Source organism: Mus caroli, unplaced genomic scaffold (genome assembly GCF_978045245.1).
Source record: "Mus caroli unplaced genomic scaffold, Mus_caroli_1 scaffold_1, whole genome shotgun sequence".
NCBI classification, from domain to species: Eukaryota; Metazoa; Chordata; class Mammalia; order Rodentia; family Muridae; genus Mus; species Mus caroli.
In genome coordinates, this window is record NW_028227256.1 from 136349631 (window position 1) to 136377029 (window position 27399).

The window sequence follows — 27399 nt, forward strand, 5'->3', positions numbered from 1 at the left end:
GTGTCCATTGGTGAAAGTAGTGTGTTGAAGTCTCCCAATATTATTGTGTGAGGTTCAATGTGTGCTTTGAGCTTTACTAAAGTTTCTTTAATGAATGTGGCTGCCCTTGTATTTGGAGCATATATATTCAGAATTGAGAGTTCCTCTTGGAGGATTTTACCTTTGATGTGTATGAAGTGCCCCTCCTTGTCTTTTTTGATTATTTTGGGTTGGAAGTCGATTTTGTTAGATACAAAAATTGCTACTCCAGCTTGTTTCTTCATACCATTTGCTTGGAAAATTGTTTTCCAGCCTTTCATTCTGATATAGTGTCTATCTTTTTCTCTGAGATGAGTTTCCTGTAAGCAGCAAAATGTTGGGTCTTGTTTGTGTCGTCAGTTTGTTAGTCTATGTCTTTTTATTGGGGAGTTGAGTCCATTGATATTAAGAGACATTAAGGAAAAGTAATTGTTGCTTCCTGTTATATTTGTTGTTAAAGTTGGCATTCTGTTCTTGTGGCTGTCTTCTTTTAGGTTTGTTGAGGGATTACCTTCTTGTTTTTTCTAACGAGTGGTTCCCGTTCTTCTATTGGTTTTTTTCTGTTATTATCCTTTGAATGGCTGGATTCGTGGAGAGATAATGGGTGAATTTCTTTTTGTCGTGTAATACTTTTTTTCTCCATCTATGTTAATTGATAATTTGGCTGGGTATAGTAGCCTGGGCTGGAATTTGTGTTCTCTTAGTGTCTTTATAACATCTTACTAGGCTCTTCTGGCTTTCATAGTCTCTGGTGAAAAATCTGGTGTAATTCTGATAGGCTTGCCTTTATATGTTACTTGACCTTTTTCCCTTAATGCTTTTAGTATTCTATCTTTATTTAGTTCATTTTTTGTTCTGATTATTATGTGTCGGGAGGAATTTCTTTTCTGGTCCAGTCTATTTGGAGTTCTGTAGGCTTCTTGTATGTTCATGGACATCTCTTTCTTTAGGTGTGGGAAGTTTTCTTCTCTTATTTTGTTGAAGATATTTTCTGACCCTTTAAGTTGAAATTCTTCATTCTCATCTACTCCTATTATCTGTAGGTTTGGTCTTCTCATTGTGTCCTGGATTTCCTGGATGTTTTGAGTTAGGATCCTTTTGCATTTTCCAGTTTCTTTGATTGTTGTGTCGATGTTCTCTATGGAATCTTCTGCACCTGAGATTCTCTCTTTCATCTCTTGTATTCTGTTGCTGATGCTTGCATCTATGGTTCCAGATTTCTTTCCTAGGGTTTTTATCTCCAGCTTTGCCTCACTTTGGGTTTTCTTTATTGTGTCTACTTCCCTTTTTAGGTCTTGGATGGTTTTGTTCAATTCCATCACCTGTTTGGTTGTGTTTTCCTGCAATTCTTTAAGGGATTTTTGTGTTTCCTCTTTAATGTCTTCTACCTGTTTGCTTATGTTTTCCTGCAATTCTTTAAGGGAATTTTTTGTTTCCTCTTTAATGTCTTCTACTTGTTTAGCAGTGTTCTCCTGTATTTCTATAAGTGAGTTATTTAAGTCCTTCTTGATGTCCTCTACTATCTTCATGAGATATGCTTTTAAATCCAGGTCTAGCTTTTCAGGTGTGTTGGGGTGCCCTGGATTGGACGAAGTGGGAGTGCTGGGTTCTGATGATGGTGAGTGGTCCTGGTTTCTGTTAGTAAGATTCTTACGTTTACCTTTCGCCATCTGGTAATCTCTGTAGTTAGTTCTTATAGTTGTCTCTGTTTAGAGATTGTTCCTCTGGTGATTTTGTTACCCTCTATGAGCAGACCTGGGAGACTAGCTCTCTCCTCTGAGTTTCAGTGGTCAGAGCAGTCTCTGCAGGCATGGTCTCCTCTTCCAGGGAAGGTGCACAGTTATCTGGTGTTTGGACCTCCTCCTGGCTAAAGATGAAGGCCCAAAACAGGATCTTTCCCAGAAGCTGTGTTGCTTTGGCCTGTCACAGAAGCCATTGTTTCAGTAGTCCCCACTCTCACCTGTGTAGACTACTTTCCGCGGAGTCCCAGAACCAAGGTGGCTCCCGCAGAACCTGAGGCAGAAGCCTCTTGGGCTGGGCGGACACCTGTGCTCTGACCAGGAAGGTGGCCGGTTGTCTGGAGCCGAAAATCCCGAATTTTTATACATTTATTACATGGTTTAAAAATTGTATTTCCTTTTATAGTAAATGTTTTTCTTTAACAATTTTGAGAATCATACTTTTCATAGGATATCAATAAGTTAAATTAGCTCATTGAGATTTTGTTTTAGAAAGTAACAAAAGGAGGCATGATTCACAGTATGAATATCATTATATTCATATATTTGATTATTTCCTGCCATCTACTCCTCTTGGGTGAATTTGCTTCCTTTTGTTCTAGAGCTTCTAGGTGTGCTGTCAGACCTCTAGTGTATGCTCTTTCTAGTTTCTCTTTGGAGGCACTCAGGGCTATGAGTTTTCCTCTTCGGTCTGCTTTCATTGTGTCCCATAAGTTTGGGTATGTTGTGGCTTCATTTTCATTAAACTCTTAAAAAGTCTTTAATTTCTTTCTTTATTTCTACCTTGACCAAGGTATCATTGAGTAGAGTGTTGTTCAGTTTCCACGTGAATGTTGGTTTTCTATTATTTATGCTGTTATTGAAGATCAGCTTTAGTCCGTGGTGATCTGATAGGCTGCATGGGATAATTTCAATATTTTTGTATCTGTTGAGGCCTGTTTTGTGACCAATTATATGGTCAGTTTTGGAGGACGTACTATGAAGTGCTGAGAAGAAGGTATATCCTTTTGTTTTAGGATAAAATGTTCTGTAGATATCTGTTAAATCCATTTGTTTCATAACTTCGGTTAGTGTCCATGTGTCTGTTTAGTTTCTGTTTCCATGATCTGTCTATTGGTGAGAGTGGGCTGTTGAAATCTCCCACTATTATTGTGTGAGGTGCAATGTGTGCTTTGAGCTTTACTAAAGTTTCTCTAATGAATGTGGCTGCCCTTGCATTTGGAGCATAGATATTGAGAACTGAGAAATCATCTTGGTAGATTTTATCTTTGATGAGTATGAAGTGCCCTCCTTGTCTTTTTTTGATAACTTTGAGGTGAAAGTCGATTTTATTTGATATTAGAATGGCTACTCCAGCTTGTTTCTTTGGACCATTTGCTTAGAAAATTGTTTTCCAGCCTTTTACTCTGAGGTAGTGTCTGTCTTTATCCCTGAGGTGGGTTTCCTGTAAGTAGAAAAATGTTGGGTCCTGTTTGTGTAGCCAGTCTTTTAGTCTATGTCTTTTTATTGGGGAATTGAGTCCATTGATGTTAAAAGAAATCAAAAAGAGTAATTGTTGCTTCTTGTCATTTTTGTTGTTAAAGTTGGGTATCTGTTCTTGTATGCTGTCTTCTTTTAGTTTTATTAAAGGATTACTTTCTTGTTTTTTCTAGGGTGCAGTTTCCATCCTTGTATTGTTTTTTTTTTTTTTCTTTCTGTTATTATCCTTTTAAGGGCTGGATTCGTGAAAAGATATTGTGTGAATTTGGTTTTGTCATGGAATACTTTGGTTTCTCCATCTATGGTAATTGATAGTTTTGCTGGGTATAGTAGCTTGGGCTGGCATTTGTATTCTCTTAGTGTCTGTATAACATCTGTCCAGGATCTTCCGGCTTTCATAGTCTCTGGTGAGAAGTCTGGAGTAATTTTAATAGGCCTGCCTTTATATGTTACTTGACCTTTTTCCCTACTGCTTTTAATATTCTATCTTAATTTAGTGCATTTGTTGTTCTGACTATTATGTGTCGGGAGGAATTTCTTTTTTGGTTCAGTCTATTTGGAGTTCTGTAGGCTTCTTGTATGTTCATGGACATCTCTTTCTTTAGGTGTGGTAAGTTTTCTTCTATAATTTTGTTGAAGATATTTGCTGGCCCTTTAAGTTTAAATTCTTCATTCTTATCTACTCCTATTATCTGTAGGTTTGGTCTTCTCATTGTGTCCTGGATTTCCTGGATGTTTTGAGTTAGGATCTTTTTGCATTTTGCATTTTCCTTGATTATTGTGTTCATGTTCCCTATGGAATCTTCTGCACCTGAGATTCACTCTTCCATCTCTTGTATTCTGTTGCTGATGGTCACATCTATGGTTCATGATTTCTTTCCTAGGGTTTCTATCTCCAGAGTTGTCTTGCTTTATGTTTTCTTCATTGTTTCTACTTCCATTTTTAGATCTTGGATGGTTTTGTTCAATTCCATCGCCTGTTTGGTTGTGTTTTCCTGTAATTGTTTAAGTGATTTTTGTGTTTCTTCTACACTGTTTAGCAGTGTTCTCCTTTAATTCCTTGAAGGATTTTTGTGCTTCCTCTTTAAGGGCTTCCACCTGTTTAGCAGTGTTCTCCTGTATTTCTTTAAGTGAGTTATTAATGCCCTTCTTAAAATCTTCTACCACCATCATGAAATATAATTTTAAATCCGTGTGTTGCTTTTCGGGTGTGTTGGGGTATCCAGGACTCATTGTGGTGGGTGTACTGGGTTCTGATGATGCCCAGTGTTCTTGGTTTCTGTTAGTAAGATTCTTATGTTTGCCTTTCGCCATCTGGAAATCTCTGGTGTTAATCTTCAAGCTGTCTCCGGTTGGAGCTTGATCCTCCTGAGATTCTGTTAGCCTCTGTCAGCACTCCTGGGAGTCCAATTCTCATCTGAGTTCCAGTGGTCAGAGCACTCTTTGCAGGGAAGCTCACCTCTTGTAGGGTAGGTGTCCAGCAGTCTGGAGCTCTGATCCACCTCCTGAGTTCTGGCGTCAGAACCCTCCTTCTAGGCCAACTCTCCTCTGGCAAGGAATATGCCCAGGGGTCTGGGTCTCAGCTCTGCCTCCTGGCTGAGGATGAAGGCCCAAAGGGACCCTGACTAAGAAGCTCTGTTGTTTCTATTGCCCATGTACTCTCAGGTGATCAGGAGGTCCTGTGTGTGCTAGGGGTCCTGCTGCGTAGAAAGTCCTCTGTTGTCCTAGATGCCCTTGACCAGGTTCACGCAGAAGATGGTGGGGCTGGTCTGGACCTGAATGGACCCCAGTCTCTGGTCTGGCAGGGTTCCTTTGTCCCTGTTCCTACACAAGACCCTCCACTCATCCGTGATCCTGAGCACTCTGGAGCCCTTAGCGGCCTCTGCTGGGCTCAGAAGGAAGATATTTACCAGTATTTCAACTGTTCTAAATATTATGAGCACATTGTAAGATCATCTAGCTTTTACTGTCTTCAGCACCAAGATCTTCTAGTTTTTATTGATAAATCACATCCTACTACATATTAATTTCAGTCATAATGTAATATATGAGAGAATAAATTTTATATAAAATATCCTAATGGAAAAAACAAATAATAAATAAATAGAACCAATAAAAAGTAATGAAAAAGAATTTGTAAGAGAATTAAATGTAAAAAAATTTAAAACTCAATTTTCTTACAATTCTTATATGTATTAATATTATTTCTTAGTGGAAATAGCTTCTTTCATTTTTATGAGTTGCATATCATATATTTCCCAAATTCTCATCTCAGTTAAAAGCTTGGTTTCTCATTGCTGGTGCTATTGTAAAGGATATAAAGTTCAGAGTTTCTGGACACACTGAAATAAGTGAGGTCATTGGGTCTATGCCTTTGAAGGAGATATTGAGATCTTGGCCATTCCCTTTTACCTCTTTGCTTGTGGTCATCAGGCAATCAGCTTTGACTTACCATTCACTCTCTGACATAAAGATGCCCCTGGTAACAGGATAAAAATGACAGAACAACTTGACCATAAACTCAAGTCAGCAAAACAAAACAAATCCTTCTTCTAAGTAATTAATTCAGTAATACTGACAGCAACAGAAAGGTGAGTGTGAAGAGATCCTCTGGTGCTCTTCTGTGATTGTGCACTTTATTTCTTAGGGGATATCAGGCTTAAGTGTAATACACATTGACCATAGACTGTTAGATAAAAGAAAAATGTATGGATGCAGATAGGCAAAATATTGAAAAGAATGGAATATCCCAGAAATTAAATACTCTTGATTCAATATAGCACAGTGGTATACATGTGTTGAGAAGCCACTGACATCGTTCAAAGCAACTCTCTCCAGATAGAGAAACACAATTCCCTTCTTCACATACATGTTGAACTCAGTATATAAGGAAGAGCCATGGCCATAACATTGTATGCTCCATGTAGCTCATGGATGGATTCTAGACTCTTACTGTACCTCTGATCAGTAACTCTAAGGCAAGTTAGTTTTTGTGAAATAATGAATGCAGAGGCTTATCTGATAAGGAACTGAGCCCTCTTGCCAAATCCTAGTGTGTGTGGCAGGTTGGACATAGTGCCTAGAAAGTCGCCTGATGACTGACAGTCAAGAATATCTGACAGCACTACACTGATGCAGAGCCAGTAGCTGAGTCATCTTCAAAGCTAGCTGACAAAAATGAAGGGACAACAAAGGTTTGTTATGAGGCAAATATTATTGATGGATATTTATTATGATGTAAATAAATAAGTAAAATAAATATTTATATGACAATATTTTATTCAATAATTTACTAAAAATATTAGAAAATGATTAGTTAGAAAAATATATGTAAATTAAAAAATTTAGTCTTCTATAATGTATTTTAAATATTACTTGGAATCTTAAATTTTAATATTACTTATATTATTGCATTAAATATTATTCACTTTTAAAAGTAGAATATTTCTAAGGGTTGTACATAAATAAAAAGTTAAATGTTGTTGTTACTGTATTTTCAACTGTGCATATTTAATAGACTAATTTCAGGGTCATGGAAATTAAAGACGTAAGTGAAGCTTACAGGTACATCTTGGAACAGGGATCCAGCCAGTGAGTGTACACTTTGAAACTGTTGATCCGTTTGTAGGATAGAAGCCATATTTACATTCATATCTGATTTCATCATCAGTTCTGTGTATAATCCTGTGAGGGGCGTAGACACCATTTGGAATATAAGGAGGCGAGCACGTCTTTTCTGAAAAGAAGCAGATATAAATAATGAGAAATATTCAATCTCACTAAGATAAGACTATAAAAATAAACAGCAGATATAATTTATTTATACTGATAACTAAAATTGACATCGAAATGAATGCATCTTCATATTCTTAACATATCAGTTAGGCTTCCTCTCCTCCTGATATATGTGTGTGTTCTGCTATGAATTCTTTTCTCTTGATGCCATCACATATAGTATTTCATGATTCTAAAGATGACAATAAGTTTATCATAATAAATATTCAGTGCGAGGAACATTATTCCTTCCACTTTCTAATTCTTTGATTGAAATTGCTGGCCTTGATTCTCATTTGGACTATTTATTAATATTCACAGGTTCTTAATTTTAAATAATTGTGAAGATTTTACACCTCTGTCTCTTTGAATTAAACATGTTCTTTGACCTATTTAGGAAAACCTACTGAATAAGGGAGAAAAATAAAAAATTTTGACCTTCAAACCCTGCATCTAAACTTCACATACACCAAGCAATTCCTCAAATGTGGATTTTATGTCTTGTATGCACTAAATCACCTTCACCAAGATTTGCTAATTGATACCAATGCTACATTAGAAAATTATTTTTAATTAGCCTCAGATTCTGCATAAATAAATTTCTTTGCCTTCTAGTTGGCATATATGAGTATTCATTAGTGTTTTTTTTTTCTTCTGCACTTTGTGACATTCACGATAACCTCTGTAATTAAAAGCTACCACTTATGCTAATAATTCTGTAGTTTAAAAAATCATATAGATGAATGAATCAGGCCCATATGCAGAATTAAAAGGCATAATCAGTTTATAAAATTACAAACTCTATAATTACAATTTCCTCAGTTCATGCTTTTCTATCTAAATCTAATATTTTAATTTATAAAAGAAAGGTATTATGATAGGTGTCTGGAAAATTTCTTCACAATTCATTTTTAGACTCAGTCTGGCACAAAATTCTTTATTTTAAGTATTATTTGAATAGTTTTTGCCTTTACATATATACCTCTAATGTGTACACTTACCTCAGAAGGTGTCTCAGCAATCTTTCCACCGGTCTTAAATTTATGTCATAGTTTACCTGTATTTTTTTAAATTCAATTTATATCCTGATTGAAACCCTCTCCTCTCCTCCTTGTCCCTCCACATATAGACCCTAGCCTCATCCCCTCTACTGCTTCTCCTCTGAAAAGGGGGATGGCCTCCTGGGCACCAGCTCACTCAGGCACATAAAGTCACTGCAAGACTAGGCACACCCTCTCTCATTGAGGGCAGACAAAGCATCCCAGTTAGGGGGAACAGGATCCAGAGGCAGGCAACAAAGTAAGGGCCAGCCCCTGCTTCAGTTGTTAGGTTCTACATGATGAGAGTTAATATAAATGTATAGTAGGAAAATGTGATCTAAAATAATAATAGTATATGACTACTCTTATGGTTTGAATATATTTGGCCCAGGAAGTGGTATTATTAGGAGATGTATCCTGTTGGAATAGGTATGGCCTTGTTGGAGGAAATGTGTCACTGTTAGGGTGGGCTTTGCCCGTCTTTTCCTGAGTGCCTTTGAAACAAGATATAAAATTGTCAGCACCTTCTCCAACACCATGCTTGCCTTGCTGCTGCCAAGCTTTCCCCCTTGATGATAAAAGAATCCATCTCTGAACCTATAAGCCACCCCAACTAAATGTTTTCCCTTATAAGAGTTTCCTTGGTCATGATATCTCTTCACAGCCAACAACACCCTAAGATTTACCTACTTAAATCAAGTGTGTCTCCTAATTTTTATGCCATTTAACATTTATTTCAGATCAGCCTTAATTGTTTTCCTTCAAAATTTTTCTCTTCATTGCACTCTGCTGTCATATTTTCATAGGGCCATTGTGTTTTTGTTTTTCTATTTAGGTCTTCTTAATACAGCTTAACTCAATACCTTTTTCAGCTAAAGCCATAAGATAGAAAACAACAATATGGCCAAGTATTTAAGAGGAGAAGCAAACAGTATGGCAAGAACTTTGTAAAACTGATTAAGAACAAAACTACTTTTTCCCTTGTATATAGATTCCCAATGTACAGTTTTCTTATTTCAAATGTTTTGTAGAAATATTTAGAATGGAATACATCCAGCTTAGTTTCTTTACATTGTAAATCAATTTTACAAAATGTAATCTCTACAGGAAACCGATGCATCAAAATAAGTTGTTCAGGACATTGTGTTATTTTTTCATTGTTCCTGCCTATCATTAGAGAGGGGCTATTATATGTTAGCAATCCAAAAATTCTGAGAAGTTGTTTGCGACCACTTTGGTCTGGCTATGATCAGCTACAAGAAAGTTTACTTATTTTCATATTTTAATTTTGTGTCTTATGGAGTCCAAGATTCTTGTAAAGTCAGCTGCAACAAATTGTATATTCAGTGATATAGTGTCAAAGAGATTAAGGTGCCTTGGTTTAAAGATAATTGTACTCAGGTAAACTCTTTCTGCTCCAGGAAAACAAAGTAGAGTGATGCAGTACTTTTTTTTTTCTTAAATAAGAAACTACTTTTCATCAAGGAGTAAAAATATTTCTTCAGTAAAATGAAGTCCATTTTTAGAGATTTGCTAGCTTATATGAGTTAAGATGCAAATATCCTTACTTTCATCATCAAACTTTCATTTAGTATCCTGTGAGAATGCCCCCTGTTACCTCTCTCCCTGTGGAAAATGATTCCCGAGAACCACATACTAAACTTTTAATATTTGACTTGTAATTGTGTTTGTGGAATGTTCAAAAGGAAATTTTAATGGAGAGTCTTTTTCTCCTCCTGCCTCCTTTCTTCCCTCCCTCTATTTTCTCCTTCCCCTCAAACTCCTCCCTTCTACCCTAGTGTTCAAAGGAAGCAAACCTAGGTAGCATGTACAGAAGCACATTTGGGGAAACAAACTTATTTCTCAGTTTGAAAGTAAATATATTCTAAGAAAGAGTTTTTAAATAGGTGACAGTAATTCCAGCTTCAGGTAAATTCAGTCCAAAAGAGATTCTACTCTGCTATGTTCTCTGATGACTGATCTATTGAATCCTGATGCTCCCCATGGAAAACTGGATTCACCTAAATGTGGAATGATTCAAAAGTTCCTCTTAAGAACAAGGTTTGATACAATATAAGTATATTATGGTTTATAGTTTGATCTTTTAGTGGATAAATGATCTATTTCGAGGATACCTGGAGTTAATTCTATGCAGAATTTTAATGCCAGAGGACTACTGAGATACTGCTTCTCTGATTAGGAGTCATAAACACCATGAAAACAGATTGTTGGACTCAATGCAATCAGCTAAACATGGATTCGTGATGCCATCTTTCTTTTCCATTTAGTGTTCTACTTCTTAAATAATGGGCATAGAATATAAGAATAATGTCGACCTTGGGCCCAAACTCTGCAAACATTCACCCAGTCCCCAGAGGATTCTCCACCACCCAGGTAACCTAGCAAGCCCCACATTTTAGGATCACTGGTGAGTGGAACACAACATCTGTTCTAAAAGAACCTGGGGTGCTTGGAGCCAGCTGGAGCACAGACACAAGAACCCTGCCCAAGCAGTGGTCAAGGTTTATTCTGGCCTGCTATGGTCTACCTTGGTTTCAAACCTCAGCAGACAGCCCCAATGTCCACAGAGGAGGTACCACTTCCAGGCCCTCTGACAAGCCCAGGATGTTAGGACCCCAGGATCCCAGGAGCTTGGTCACATCAGGATCTCAGGGTCTCAGAGGAAACTTAACTGCCAAGAAGTCTCACACACCCAGAATATCAGCATCACGGGATCCCAGAATCACAGGATCACAAAGAAAGCTGGACTCTGAGAGTTCTGACACAACTGGTATTACAGAAAGGACAGGCTCCAATCAGTTATATTGAGGACAGGGAACGCTTGAGATAATTAGATGAAGGGAGGCAAGGGTGAGAACAGAGCAAGAGAAACCAAGGTTACTTGGCAACATCAGAACCCAACTCTCCCACGATAGCTAGTCCTGGATACACCATCACATCAGAAAAGCAAGATATGGATCTAAAGTCACTTCTCATAATGATGATGGAGGACTATAAGAAGGACATAAATAACTCCTCTAAAGAAATACAGGAGAACACATCCAAATAGGTGAAAGAATTGAATAAAGCCATCCAGGATCTAAAAATGGAAGTAGAATCAATAAAGAAATCACTAAGGGAGACCACTCTGGAAGTAGAAAACCCAGTAAAGAAGTCAGGAGCCATTGATGCAAGCATAACCAACAGAATACAAGAGATAGAATAGAGAATCTTAGGTGCAGAAGATACCATAGAAAACATTTACACAACAATCAAAGTGTGAATTGCAAAAAGATTCTAACCTAAATCATCTAGGAAATACAGGGCACAATGAGAAGACCAAACCTAAGGATAATAGGTATAGACAAGAAGGAAGATCAGGGATGGTGATTCCACCAGAAGTTCTTTTATTGTTGAGATTAGGTTTCGGTATCCTATGTTTTTTGTTATTCCTGTTGAGTCTGCAAATTGCTCTTTCTTACTCTATGAAGAGTTGAGTTGGAATTTTAAAAAATATTTTTATTAGGTATTTTCCTCATTTACACTTCCAATGATATCCCAAAAGTTCCCCATACCCTCCCCCCCCCCCCCCACTCCCCTACCCACCCACTCCCACTTTTTGGCCCTGGCATTCCCCTGTACTGGGGCATATAAAGTTTGCAAGTCCAATGGGCCTCTCTTTCCAGTGATGGCCAACTAGGCCATCTTTTGATACATATGCAGCTAGAGTCAAGAGCTCCGGGGTACTGGTTAGTTCATAATGTTGTTCCACCTATAGGGTTGCAGATCCCTTTAGCTCCTTGGGTACTTTCTCTAGCTCCTCCATTGGGGGCCCTGTGATCCATCCAATAGCTGACTGTGAGCATCCACTTCTGTGACTGCTAGGCTCCGGCATAGTCTCACAAGAGAGAGCTATATCTGGGTCCTTTAAGCAAAATCTTGCTAGTGTGTGCAATGGTGTCAGCGTTTGGAGGCTGATTATGGGATGGATCCCTGGATATGGCAGTCTCTAGATGGTCCATCCTTTCGTCACAGCTCCAAACTTTGTAACTCCTTCCATGGGTGTTTTGTTCCCAATTCTAAGAAGGGGCAAAGTGTCCACACTTTGTTCTTCGTTCTTCTTGAGTTTCATGCATTTAGCAAATTGTATCTTATATCTTGTGTTGGGTTTCATGCATTTAGCAAATTGTATCTTATATCTTGAATTGGAATTTTATGATATCACTTTGCCAAAATTCAAAGGTTTAGTGGATTCAATTAAGATATGTAAAACTGATTAAAACGTGCAATACATATGTGTGTATGTGTTGTGTGACATATAGAATATGTTCAACTCTCATGAGAACAGAGAGAAAATAGAGGCTACTTGAGAGACAGCTATACAGAGAAAGAGGTGAGTGTGGCCAAGTTTATTGGGAAAGTTTGCAGAGACAAAACAAGGTAGTTACAAATGAAGGCAGGAAGCGACAGAGAATGAGAAGGAGTCAGAGGATCAGAATGGATTGCCAGAGTTAATTGAAGGCCAAGCAGAGCACAAAGTCAAAGGCTGAGAGAGAAACCAGATTTGGTCTATGCCTTTGTACGGGGTAGAGAGATCTTGGCCATTCCCTTATATCTCTTTGCTAGTGGTCCTAAGGCAAGGAGCTTTGACTTGCCATTCATTCCATGACTAGAATCAATCTAAACAAGAGTTGGTTCTTTGAGAAAATCAACAAGATAGAAAATCCCTTAGCCAAAGCTCATGCAATATATTTAAAGTTAGTTCAACAAATACAAATAAAAACAAATTTCCTTAAGCTTTCTCATTTGTTTTAGTTTTTTTAGGAGAGAAATTTTTCAAGAATTTTTTTACATATTTATTACATGGTTTAAAAATGATAATTCTTTGTATACTAAATATTCTTCTTTAACAATTTTGAGAATTGTACTTTTCATAGGACATCAATAACTTAAATTAGTTCATTGAGGTTTTGTTTTAAGCAGTAACAAAAGGAGGCATGGATCAGAGTAAGCATATCTTTATTACCTCAGTTCTCAGACTTTTACCTAATCTTTATTTTCCAGTGGGCACAGGTGAATCTGTTTACCCCCTTTATACACAATTCTAGGACTAAACATAATATTCCTTAAAGTACACAATCACTCGAGGTGGTTAGTACCTAAATGAGCCTCGTTTGATAGCTTACACTTTCCAGATGCAGGTGATGGCTCCATCAGCAGTGATTGTTGAATCATTTATCATAGTGTTTATGCAGTTTACTCAGACTGCTAGTTAATAACTTTACCAATTTTGTAACTGTTCTAAATGAGCACAGCACAAGTTCTCCTAGATTTATCGACTTTCAGTCCCCAAATCTCCTATTCCACTTTTTTATTTTAGATCATTTTAAATTTATTATCAGTTTATTTGCCTGTTTGTTTTATAATGGAAAAGAGAGAGAGAGTGTGTGTGTGTGTGTGTGTGTGTGTGTGTGTGTGTGTGTGTGTGAGAGAGAGAGAGAGAGAGAGAGAGAGAGAGAGAGAGAGAGAGAGAGAGAGAGAGAGAATCAAAGAATCCTGGAGGTTAGTAGGATCTGGGAGAAAGTGGGAAAAGAAAAATTTTAATCAGAATATATGCATGAAAAGAAACCTATTGTCAGTTAAGGATATAGACAAGTAACAAGCCTGCTTCTTTTGCTGTTAATTATTTTTATAGGTTAAATGATGTCTATAACTGATGTGACATTTTAAGCCACAATTACCATTAAGGATACTTTGCATGTCAAAGTAACTTTAGAATTGTAATTAATGATTTTGAGATAGGAATTTTTTGCCTTGTCTCCTTTGACAGTAGAAAAGGCAGTGATGGCATTAGTGAGATTGAAGGGAAATGCTAAAATACAACACACTATTGAACTTGAAGTTGGAGGAAGATGGTCCTCAGCCACCAAACCAAGTAGCATTTTGCAACAGAGACTAGGCCTGTGAATGCGTCCCTGATGGAATAAAAAAGAAACCAGCCCTGACAGTATTTTGCAGTCCTGTGATATTATGTTTGAATCTTGGATCTCCAACAATGCAAGGGGAAAATTTTCTACTTTCCACCACTAATTTTGTGGTAATCTGTCATGACAGTCATAGAAAAAAAACCCTACATTGAGAATAGGGAAATAAAATACCATTTTGTTGTTCTAATTCTAGGGGGGGGTTGCTTCCTTGTTTTCTATTCCTACAATGTTACCAATTGATGTCTATGAACATATTGATATAAATAAACCTGACTGCTGTCTTTTTTTAGCAAGAACAAAAGCCAAGCTGAAAATCCACATAGTGAATATTTTTATTTATTTTTAATTTCTCTATCAATGTTTCCCTGAATTTGTGTGTGGATACTACCTACATTCATAATGTCCTGAGATGTCAGAAGATGGCAGTGGAATCTTCAGACTGGAGATGCAGAGGATTCTAAGGGGAAATCATTTTTTGAACTGGAACGTGAGAGCAGGGTACTAGGACCAGGTGCCCTGTAAGAGCAGCTAATGTGCATATTTGCTGGTCCATCTCCAGCCTCTCATTTCATTCTTGAACATTTTAAGGATTTCAAGTGAAAGCATGAATGTTTTGTAAATTTAGATTTTGGTTTGGTTTTAAACATCTTTTTTTTTCCCCACAATTTTATTATGTTATACAAAGAAATGAAAATACTAAAAAATTAACCTGGTGGTAGTTGGAGGAGAAATTATTGCCAGAGTATCTTGGGATCAAAAAGTGGTTTAAAGCTGACAGAATATTTGGAGACTCTTATGTATATTTAATAATTCCAAAAATGTTGAAAAACTCTTCACATGTGATATTAGTATCTAACAGTAAAATGGACAGCAAAACAGATGAAAACACTAAAGAGACATATTTACTAATAGTCTCACTTCAAAATCAAAAACCATGACTGAAAGATATGATAGAAACACTGTAGGAGAAAGATCACTGTAGTAAAGGCAGGGACAATGGGCAACATCGCAAGGACACTGTGAGAGCAGTTTGTTCAGGGAGGACAATGTCCAGCATAGGAGAAAGCGTGAAGGAGACAATCTCATCAGGCTCCTCTTATGAGGTTGACAACAACCTTCTGAACGATCCGGATAACCAGGCAATGGGAGAGACTGTCTCAGAGCTCATGTGGTTTAAATTTCTAGATATGTAAAACAGCCTTGTTACAGTGAAGACAGCTATGAAACATTTGATGATAATAAATTAGACAATCTAGAATAAATTCTGAACATCTAAGACCTACTACACTTGAACACAGGGTGCAAAGAATTATGAATGGACAAGAGGTTCTGATTGAAAATTAAGAAAATTAAGACTAACTTGGAGGACACCGTTATATGGTGGAGTCAGTTCTTGATTCTGCTAAACTTGTAAAGAAGGATTCATGTTTCTTCTCAGATTTTCCAAAATCTTGGAGAAAGAGTTCAGAAGTTGTCATTTATAAATGTGCAGATATCTATTCTGAAGTAGACTATTTTTTTTTGGTTCTTAATTTTTGTACTGGTGATAACATTGCTATGCTAGGCAAAAGTAATCCAAGGTATAGTGTTATTGTACACAATTCATAGTGTTATTTGAAGACTTTATTTCCATGAGGAGTTACTTGAAAGGTATTTGAAGTATGCAATGGTAACTTGTCTGACATCTCAACATTCTGAGGGCTGAAAGAAGAGCATCTTCCCTAAGTTTAAGCCAGGGCAGTCTGAGTGAGTTTGAGGTCAGCACATGCTATAAGGCTATAAGTTACTAACGATGACAAGGGAAGATAAGGGCTGGCTGCATCACTTCACTTCTCTCTCTCCTCCCCCAAATCCAGTCTCCTAGTCTCATCTTCAGTTCTATAGCAGAAAACATGCACTTGTCTGTTGCTCTTCTCTGACCCCACATATAAAAAAGATCTTCTAATACAACTTCTCTATACTCAACACATCTCATTTTTAGTCTCTGACATTAGGAGGCATTCCCAGGGAATATACCAGCTGATCAAGGTAAAAATTCAGGTAAGCTAAGTAAGTACCCTCACCAATCATCACTTCCTCCTATGTTCTGAATCCAATCCCAAGTTCTCATCCATGGATCTTCAGTAGAATCCCCACAGAATACTTGATGCAGCTTTCCTTCCCATCTTCCTGCACATATTACCGGTGAATCCTGTTGAGTTCCCCTCTTTACTTCCTTTTATATTATTATTTTAAAAAGATGTTTAATAAATGCATTGCTGCTTTTTGCTCCCATCACTCATCCCAGGCACCAGCAGACCTGCCAGCTTTTGGACCATAGGGCCAACCTGTGGTGTACCTACACTGCCATGCAGCACAGCCTGGTAGGAAGGATCATCAAGCACTTCTAGCAGAAGGAGTTCTGACTGGTGGCTGTGAAGTTTCTTTGGGCTTCTGAAGACCACCTGAAGCAGCACTACATTGACCTGAAAAACCATCCTTTCTTCCCTGGTATGGTGAACTACATGAACTCACAGCCCATGGTGACCATGGTCTAGGAAGGGCTTAATCTGATGAAAACTGGCCAAGTGATGCTGGGAGAGACCAATTCAGCTGATTCTAAACCAGGCACTATTCGTGGGGATTTTTTTCAGTCAAGTTGGTCTGAACATCAGCGATTCAGTGCACAGTGCTGAGAAGGAGATAAGACTATGGTTTAAACCCAAAGAACTGATTGAATACAAGTCTTGTGTCCATGATTGTTGTATGGATAGATATGAATAAACCAGAGTCCTTTTGGGCACTATTGATTGGTTCCTAGGCACACTTCTCCATCCCACTGAGTGGATGGATCATCTTTCCTAAAACAATAAATACTTTGGAACAGTGGAAAAACTGTATTGCATTTCTATTCATTATTTATAAAAAAAATTGGTAGCAGTTGTTTTGCTACAGGGTGTTATTGTGTAATTGCAAGTTTATTACAGGTTTTGCATAGCTTCAGGCTTTGTGAACAGATGTGTGCTTAGCTTACAAGATTTATTCATCCCATAGTTAAGTAATACTATATACCAGTAAGTTATACTTTGTTACTGATCATTAGGGAGCCCATTTTTATACAACCTAGGTCAGTGAATATGAGAATAGTATTTTAGATCAAGAGTAGTTAGAACATCTGCAGTTTGGGGGTTGAGAAAAACCTGACAGACATATCAAATATTATTCCTTCTGAAACATATCAAATATTATTCCTTCTGAAACTAATGCTAACATCCCATGTTAGCCTCTCATGGTAGAGACACATACACAGGTTGAGGTAGTAGTCATGGTCCGGGAAGCGATATTTAAGAACAGTGAGGAGAAACCAACTACAATAGTGGCTTCCAACCTGTGGGTCACAACCTTGTTGGTAAATTCTATCTCCAAATTATTTCCATTAAAATTCATAACAGTAGCAAAATTACAGTTATAAAGTAGCAATGAAATAATTTTATGGTTGGTGGCCAGCAAAATATAAGGAACTATATTAAATTGTCACAGCATTAGGAGGGTTGAAAAACACTAAACTGTAAGGTCTTTATAAACTATAGATGAGTTGATGTTGGAGAAAATGCCTTTAATTATATTATCTGGGGGACAGAGGGAGCTAGAGAGAGCTCTGTAATTTTAGGGCAACATTATCTAAATAGTAAGTTCCATTACAGCTAGTGCTACAGGGTGAGATTCTGTCTCAACAAAAACAAGACAAAACAAAACAAAACAAAATAAAATAAAACAAAACACCTTTCTCAACCCTCTTAACTTCTTTACTGATTCTTGCTGCCGATTCTATGGCAGGTTACCCATGTCATAGATGCAGGTGAGATGACTAAGCTCTTCATTGTTCTCTCTGTTCTTCCAGATACAACTCTAGAGTCTCATCAGCAGCTTTGCAGTACAACGCTTGTGGCAGCATCCATCCATTGTGCTTCTGGTAGATCTCAGAGATCTTCCCCCTCCTAAACTTCCTCCCTCCACTCATTGCTATATTCTACCACACAACTCATCAGGCATTTCCTCCTAACCCACAATTCACTCTTACTTGGGAAATAGGTAAACTAACTATAGATTTTAACCTTTTCTTCTATATCTCCAGATCTAATCCACTAATTTCATCACTGCCTTTAAAGTAGTCCTTCTGGAGTAATATCTCTTTATTCTCTGCACCTATTCTACGACTCTATAAATACACCCTGGTGGCACATACTATGATCTTGTTCCCTCCCCCCAGACACTTAGTGCATTCCTATTCCTAGGTGTCATCTCCATAAAGCTAGAAACACATTATAAATGGAACCCCCCAGTGGCCCCACTTATAATCTCCATAGAAAAATTCACACTAAGCAACATACAATCACACTATTCTAAAATCCAGAGAGGAAACAGAAACAAAGCAACAAATACAAAACAAAATAGAAACTACAACCAACCAAGATAAAAACAAAGGCAAAAACAGAAATCAGCACACAAGTCTGTAATCTTTGAAATCCAACAACCTAAGTGCCAGCATTAAATAAATAAATAAATACATACATACATACATACATACAACAATCAATAACAGCCAGGATACTATGTCTCACTAGACCCCATCTACTCTACCACAACAGAACATTGTTATTTTAACATAGGTTAAAAGAGTAAAAAAAGACTGGGATGGGATGGGGGTTTGAGTAGGGAGTTTCCAGCGGTGGGGGAAGCCAGAAAGGGGATAACATTTGAAATAAAGAAAATATCCAAGAAATATTAAAAAGAAAAAAGAAATCCTATGAATACAATCAAGTGAAAAGGGTAAAAAAATCTGTACAAACAAGATAAAGGTCTTAATTAAGGAAATGAAGAAATCCAGGAAAAGACAAAATTTTATTTTTGTCTCATCTTTTATAGTGGGAGAAAAAAAATGAACAAAATTGTTCAAGACCTAAAAATAGAAGTAAAATCAATAAAGAAAAGCCAAACTGAGGGTATTATGTAAAGGAAAAAATTTGGAATTTGAACATGAATTCCTGAGGTATGTTTCACTTACAAAACCTAAAAGATGGATGGGAGAATTTCAGATGTTGAAGACACAATAGAAGAAATGGATACATCAGACAAGGAAAATGTTGAGTCTAAAATTTCCTGGCACAAATCTTAGAGAATATCTGGGACATTATGAAAAGACCATATCTGAAAATAAAAGGAATAGAGGAAGGACAATAGACCCACATCAGAGGTACAGAAATTATTTTGAACAACATAGAAGAAAATTATCTTAACCAAAAGAAGGATGTGACTGTAAAAGTAAAAGAACCATACAGAAAATCAGATAAATTGTACAAGGAAAGAAACTCCTCTTGGCACATAATAGTCATAACACTAAACATACAATGAAAGAATATTAAAAGCTGCTAATGAAAAAGAGCTAGTAACATATAATGACAGCCCTATTAAAATTATACCTGACTTCTTGATGGAGATGGAGACTCTTAAGGCTAGAAGGGCCTGTACAGATTGCTGCAGACTCTATGAGACTACAGATGCCCCTCTATACCCAACAACACCTTCAAGCATCATAGACAGAGAAAATAAGACATTCTATGATACAACAAACTTGAGCAGTATCTGTATACAATTACATTCCAATAGAAGGTACAAGAAGGAAAACTGCAACCTAAAGATGTTACCTACAACCATTAAATAACAGAATTATTAGTACATAATCTTGGAATGGATTCCTATGTGGAGAGTTGAGTGCTTGTGAGAACAGAAAGCATCTTATGACCTTATTTCTGCAAAACATAGACTTGTTGTTGGAATGTGTTTCTGTGTGCTTCCACAAAGTAACAAGTCTACTTCGTACTACTCATTACAGTTTGTGTTTCTACTCAATTAATTATTTAAATTATTCTTCATATGCCTCTGAGGGCACATAGTTTGTGAGGTCCAACTTGACATTGAAATTTTATATAGCTTGAGTCATGCAAACATTACTCATATGACCTTTATTAACCATTAGAGTATAAATTATTACAATTCTGAATAAAGATCCAATTGCATGATTCTTTATTCCGGCTCATTTATACATTGAGTTCTTCCAGGTTCTAGTACATTTAACAATATAAAATGGATAAATAATCTCAGCAGGCACAGAGAGAGAGAGAGAGAGAGAGAGAGAGAGAGAGAGAGAGAGAGAGAGAGAGAGAGGGAGAGGGAGAGAGAGAGAGAGAGAGAGAGAGAGAGAGAGAGAGAGAGAGAGAGAGAGAGAGAGAGAGAGAGAGAGAGAATACTACTAGTACTAAGATAATCTTTCAGTTCTTAACATCTATATCACAAATGAGACAAGGGCACTCACATTTGTAAAGGAAATAGTACTAAACCTTATACAAAGTAGACTCATTCACAGTGATACTGGGAGACTTCAGTACCTCATTTTCACCAATGGACAGGTTATCCAGACAAATACTAAGTAGAGAATTAATAGAATTAACAGATGTTATGACTCAAAGGAACTTAATAGTTATATACAGACATTTCACCCAAACACAAAATATAACTTCTCAGTACCTTAAAGAACTTTCTCTGAAATTGATCATATACTTGGTAACAAAACAAGTCTTAACAGATAGAAGAAAATTGAAATAATACCCTGTATCCTATGAGAACACCATTGATTAAAGCTGATAAGAATAACAGAAATAACAGAACACTTATAAACTCATAGACACAGAACAACCTTCTCCTGATGGGAAAAACTTTCAAAGCAGAAATTATGGAAGCATTTAAAGATTTTCTAGAATATAATGGAAATAAAAATACAATGAATGTTTATAGAGGCGTTTATAGCATGAAGTACCTAATTAAAAAATAAAACATCTCGAGAAATATTATACTAGAAACATAACAACACACCTGAAAGTTGTAGATCAAAAAAAAAGGAATCACAACAAAAGTAAACAATTGGCAAAAAAAAAAAAAGCAATTTTGTGATAAATGTTCTTCTGACCATCTATTCATTACTGAAATCAATAAAGTAAAAACAATGAAAACAATACAAAGAATAAATGAAACAAAGAATTGTTTCTTAAAATTTTAATAAGATTGACAGACCATATGTCAATTTATCTAAAAGGTAAAGACTGGATATCAAAATGAACAAAATCAGAAATTAAAGAGTCAAAAAAATGACATCAAGAAAGTGCAGAAATTTGTAACGTCATGCTTTAAAAATATATACTCCATTAAACTGGAATCTCTGAAAGAAAATGGGTAATTCTATCATAAGTACCACTTCCCCATGTTAAATCAAGGGCAGAAAAACAATTAAAAGAGACCTATAACCCCTAAGAAAATAGAAACCATCATTGAGATACCTCAATCAAAATAATCCCAAACCCAGAGGATTTTAGAGCAGAATTCTACCATTCTTTCAAACAAGAGTTAATTGCAATACTCCTCATATTTTTCCAAAAACTACAAACAGAAAGAACATGGCTCAACTCATTTGATTTGACAAACATTTCCCTGGCATCCAAATCACATAAAAAATAAATGAATAAAGAGAAATAAAGAACAACTTCCCTTATGAATATAGATTTAAGAGTATACTCAATACAATACTTGCAAACAGAATTGAAAGGCACATCCAACAGATCATCTACCATGAAGCCATCAAGTGGGCTTCATCTGAGAGAGACAAGGATGGTTCAACATGTGTATATCAGTAGTCATAGTAACTATAATAGTAAACTAAAAGAAAGAAACCATAGCATCATCGAATTAAGTAACTGACAAAATTTTAGCACCCCTTCATGAGAAAAGCTCTGGAGAGGTTAGGGACCAAAGGGGCCTAAATCAACATGATAACTCAGTTACAGCAAAACAATAGTCAGCCTCAGGTCAGATGGAACAGCAAGTCCACTAAAATCTGGAACAAGACAAGGCTGTGCATGATTTCTCTATCTATTCAATATAGTACTTGAAGTCTTAGCTAGATTGATAAGACAACTGATGGAGATCATGGGGATACACACTAGAAAGAAAGAAGTCAAATTATCTTTCTTCCTAGGTGGTATAATAGTATATGTAAGTGATGCAAAAAAAAAAATCACACAGGGGGATATCTAATAAGCTCTTTGAGTAAAGTAGCTGTATATAAAATTAATTCAGAAAAGCAACAGCTTCAATATATACAATGATAAATGAACTGAGAAAGAAGTCAATGAATTAATAGTATTTACAATAGCATCACACAATGTAAACTCTCTTGAGATAATTCTACTGAAGCAATTGAAAGGATTATGTGATAAAATATTTAAATCTTTCAAGAAAAAAATGAATCAGACATCAGAAGCCTGGTTAAAAACTTCCATGCTCATGGATATGTAGTATTGGCAAATATCCTATCAAATGTAATATACAGATTCAATGCAATCCCCATATAAATTCTAACAAAATTTTTCACAGACCCTGGAAGTTAAATATGCTATGTATTCACTCATAAGTGGAGATTAGTCAGTTAGTAAATGATTATCAAGCTATCATCCATAGGCTCATGGGAATTAAGTATAAAGGAAAGGACTAGGGGGGCACACGAGTCTCCTTTGGAGGGGAAATAAAATAGGTTTTCTAGGTGAATTTTGTGTCAGAGCCAATGAGAACAGGAGGTGCTGAGGAGAGAGTACAGGAAGAGACAAATAGGATTGAGGATATTTGAGGGGGTGTATGAAAATTTATTGCAGATAATATTCCTAAATATATATGAAAGTGTCCTAATGAAGTCTCCAAATAATAGATAACATGGAGTCCCAACTGGCCATATTTGATCAACAAATAAAACTTCCAGTCCTGGTATTGGTTTACATGTGATTGAGTTATTGGACAAATGGGGTCAAAGAAATCCCCTAAAACCCAGGCTATTGACAAGGCAATAGCTTCTTTTCCCCAAGCTGCCAAGTTCACATTTGTGAAGATGACACCCACACAACACACTGAACAGGGAAAGAATAAGCTGATGGATACCTAATAAGTTTCATCTCTGTGTTCTAGGGACATGAGTAGAGGAAAGTACTCTGTAAGCTACCAAAAGAAAATAATATTCACCAACCCAGTCCCCAAACCTTTAATCTACAATGCTGTTCTACTTGCCAAATATGACAGGGCCATGGTGGCACTGGGCTTATTGGTCTAACAAATCAATGTCTGATTTTAATTAAGGCCCACACCATAAGATGAAACTCATACTCAATATTGCTTGGGTGACAGAGAACCAGAGAATAGAGTCTAAAGAGCTAGTGTAAAAAAAATTAATACTTGAGTTGGAAAAAGAAATAAAGTTATTCCTAATTATATTTGGCTATACAGGTCTATCAGCACTTTCTTCATTGATGACCAGAGAGGTTTCCTCCTACAACAGGTAGGAACCATTAGACATATCCAGAGCTACATATTTCACACACACACACACACACACACACACACACACACACACACACACACACACACGGCAAGGGCAAGTAGAAAGCTTGGTGTGGAAAAGAGAGACCTTGGGACACTAGTCTCCCAATGGATCTATCCATCAAACCCTTTCCCTCAAAATTCAGGAAAACTTTCAGAAATAGCAAGAAAATAAAGCATCCCAGGGGATGCAAGATCCCAGGAGAAAAAGGCTCTCCAAATCAACTTAGTAAATCTAATATGAACTCCTGTAGACAGAAACATCATGCATACATAGGCCCTGAATGGTCCTGCCCCACATCCTCTGCTTATATATAATATGAACTCCTGTAGACTGAAGCATCATGCATACATACGCCCTGAATAGTTCTGCCCCACATCCTCTGCGTATATATTATAGTTTTAGTTTAGTGTTTATATGGGATTCTGAAGTATGTGAATGAATGGTTTTCTGATTATTGTGCATTCTCTTGGATTCATTTCCTTCCATAGTTGTTGGGGCTGGCCTGCAGCTCTCTTGTCCAGGTTTGAGCCTGGGAGGCATCTTGGAACTGGAAGAGAAGAGGGAATCTAGTCGGGTTGAGAAATAGTGGAACCAAGACAACTAGTCTGCTCAAGATTCAAATTTTTAATGACGGACACGTTTTATAAAGGAGAGGGAAAAGCCCATTCCAGACAAATCATCCTTGGAGCCCAGCTGCAGGTGACCACTTGTAGTCTCTGGGATAGCTAGGCCAACTCCCAGCAGTTAACAGCAGCAGCAGTGGCTGAACAATAGAGTGATCCAGGGAGGCAGGCTCCACCCTTAGTAATCGCCTTAGCAGCAAGCAAAGTCATGGTCTGGCTCAGTCTGCTTCAGGCTTGTGGGAGGCTACACATAGTTCTCTCTTTTCCAAATTCAATGCAATAGTTTATGTATTATTGTATTATATTTTATTTATTTTTGTTTTCTTGTTATGTTTTAGAAGCCTACTCTTTTGATAGAAAACAGATAGATCTAGATGGGAGAGGAGAGAGGGAGCAACTGGGAGGCATAAAGGAGGAGGAAACTTGTAATCATGACATATTGTATGAGATAAGAATCTCTTTTCCACAAAAGAACACATATGGTATGCATTTACTGATGAGTGGATATTAGTTCAAAAGCTTTGAATACACAAGATACAATTTACAGACCACATGAAGCTCAAGAAGGAGGAAGACCAAAGTGTGGGTGCTTCAGTCCTTCTTAGAAGGAGGAAGGAAATACTCACAGGATCAAATAAGGAGACAAAGTGTGGAACAGAGAGGGAAGGAAAAGCCACCCAGAGAATGCCTTACTGGGAGATCCAACCCATATACAGTCACCAAACACAGACACTATTGTGGATGCCAAGAAGTGTATGCTGACAGGAGCCTGATATAGCTGTCTCCTGAGAGGCTAAGCCAGAGCCTGACATATACAGTGGTGGATGCTCACAGACAACCATTGAACTGATCATGGGGCCCCCAATAGATGACTTAGAGAAAGGACTGAAGGAGCTGAAGGGGTTTGCAACCCCATAAGAAGAACATCAATATCAACCAATTAGAGCTCCTAGGGTCTAAACTACCAACCAAGGGGTATTCATGGAGGGATCCATGGCTCCAGACATATATGTAGCAGAGGATGGCCTTGTAGGGCATCAAGGGAATAAAAGGCCCTTGGTCCTATGGAAGCTTGATGTCTCAGGTTAACAGAATGCGAGGGGAGGCAGGGAAGTGTAGGTTGGTAGGTGGGTGGGGGCACACACCCATAGAAGCAGGAGGAGGGTAGATGGGATAGGGAGGTTCTGGGGGGAAATTGGGGAGGGGATAACATTTCAAATATAAATAAATAAAATATCCAATAATAAAGGAAATAAAAAGAATCTCTTTTTCATAAAAGAGAAAAAAAGAATAAAGATTGTTTTACAATCACAAGATCATAGAGATGACAGATGATAGATAAATGTATAGATAGATACATACATGCATACATAAATAGATGGATGATAGAAAGCCAAAATAATATTATCAAATTTGCTGCTGATAATAACTTGAATAAATAAATGAGGCAAGCTATTTTATGTCAGCGAACTAAAGTTTAAAGGGTAGAACTGTGTCCCAATGCATGAAGCTCCCACAAAAAAGGAAAAAAATTAATAGAAAGATAATGTCATTAGCCTTGATGTCAGATAACTCCCAGAGGAAGCAGGGTCAGGCGTCTAGCCCGAGTTCTGCATTTGGATTCCCAGGAAGAGTAGATATAAACAACTGAAATATCAGACAGCCTATTTATCTACAGGAGATGAGGTTGAGAAACACAACTGGAAACTTCATCTTATTGTTTCAACTTTTCTAGTCAGTTCCTGCTGGAAACTGAGAGCACCTGGTTTGATTATGTGATCTCTACTGTTGCTCTCTGTTCTATTATTTAGAAGTATCATGCAGGAAGACTTTCAGAGGGGAAGCCCAGATAGCTGTGATAAGTTAGCTGCCACAAATTAGCTACCTTAGAAGATCAGTATTGGACTTCGTAGCTCCTGAAATAATGTTCTCTGTCTGTCTATCATTGTTCAGTCTGTCTGTGTCACTTATTTATCTATCTCTTTCTCATTACGTGTTCTTTTGCTTTTCTTGCTGTATACTTTGTGAACTCACTCATTCAAAAGAAAACGTGTGACTATTATTCTCCATACTGTACAGAATATAAGTCATACAGTATTTACAAATCATATTGAATGGACTAAGAAGAATGTTATTTAGGTATAGATATATATGTATATAGATATAGAAATATGTGTGCAATAATAATTGGGTAAAAAAGAAAACCTGAATCAGAGAAGAAGGAGGGGAGTATGGGGCAGTTGTGAAGAAATAAGAAGAGCAATATAATTATATTAAAATATCAAAATTATAAAAGTATAAAATAATGAAAGCCAATTTTTTTTTTGTCATTTCACAGATGGACTTTTCTTTCATTGAATGAATGCTTTCCTGTGACAACAATTCAAAGTGAATTCAAATTTATAGCATAAGAAAATGACCTTAAATCTCTGAAATGATACAAAATGAGAAAGGGTGTATCTTAAAATAAATGTAATATGGGGACTGAGAAATTCCATAAATACCCCTCATTTTGTGGAAACATTAGCAAACAAACAAACAGGAAAATAAATACTGTTACAAAATAACATAATTCTTTCTTATCTTATTAAAGGCATGTCCATTATCTGCAATATAATTTGTTTGAAATAGGAAAAGTTACTCATTTTAATGACTATGAAATTAAAATATATCTAGTTTGTGGAGATGAAATCAATCCCACATCGACCTAGATATATTTAGACTCTATCAGGTACTTTTTCCCTGTTCAATGGCTGTATTCCTTTAGGTGAAATTTCACTTTGAAATTTAATCTTCTTATATATACTATTTACACATTTACAAGATGAATTTCTTTTTCTCTCCAAATTATAATTTAGAGGCTATTCATATTTTTCAAATTAGAGAACTGAGAAAATCCCTTTAGTCAATTTTTCTCTCTTATTGCTTATCAGAGATTATTTCCAAAAATAAATTTATTTTTACTATCAATATGTTTTGTTTTTACCTAAAATATTTTATAATTTAGTTTTTATTAATACTGCTTTATCAAAGTTAAAATAAATTTAAAATATTCTCATAGACATACAGGAGTTAAAAATATTTTACTAGAAATTGCATGTTTCAGATCTGCTTCCACTTACCTTCCCCTTTAGCAGTAGAAAGCCATGCAGTTAGGAGGATATTGGATAAGAGCAACATGCTGCAGAACCCCATGTTCTCAAGCTTAAAGCTCCAGATGTGGTGGTCCTTCTGGGAACCCTGTCATTAACAACACTGTGTATGACATTGAACTTCAGTGTA

General features: G+C 36.7%; 1 protein-coding gene across 3 annotated transcripts in view; it reads right to left on the reverse strand.

Moving 5' to 3' along the window:
* Window positions 1–27399, reverse strand: part of LOC115030336 (complement factor H-related protein 1-like) — an 83624-nt gene extending 56225 nt beyond the window's left edge. For all 3 annotated transcript variants that reach the window (XM_085841664.1, XM_085841665.1, XM_085841669.1), the window contains exons 1-2: window positions 27240–27399; window positions 6799–6972 (exon numbers count right to left, since the gene is read on the reverse strand). In XM_085841664.1, the coding sequence (XP_085697790.1) occupies window positions 6799–6972; window positions 27240–27312 (247 nt within the window). In that variant the 5' untranslated portion in view covers window positions 27313–27399. The remainder of the gene's footprint in view (window positions 1–6798; window positions 6973–27239) is intronic.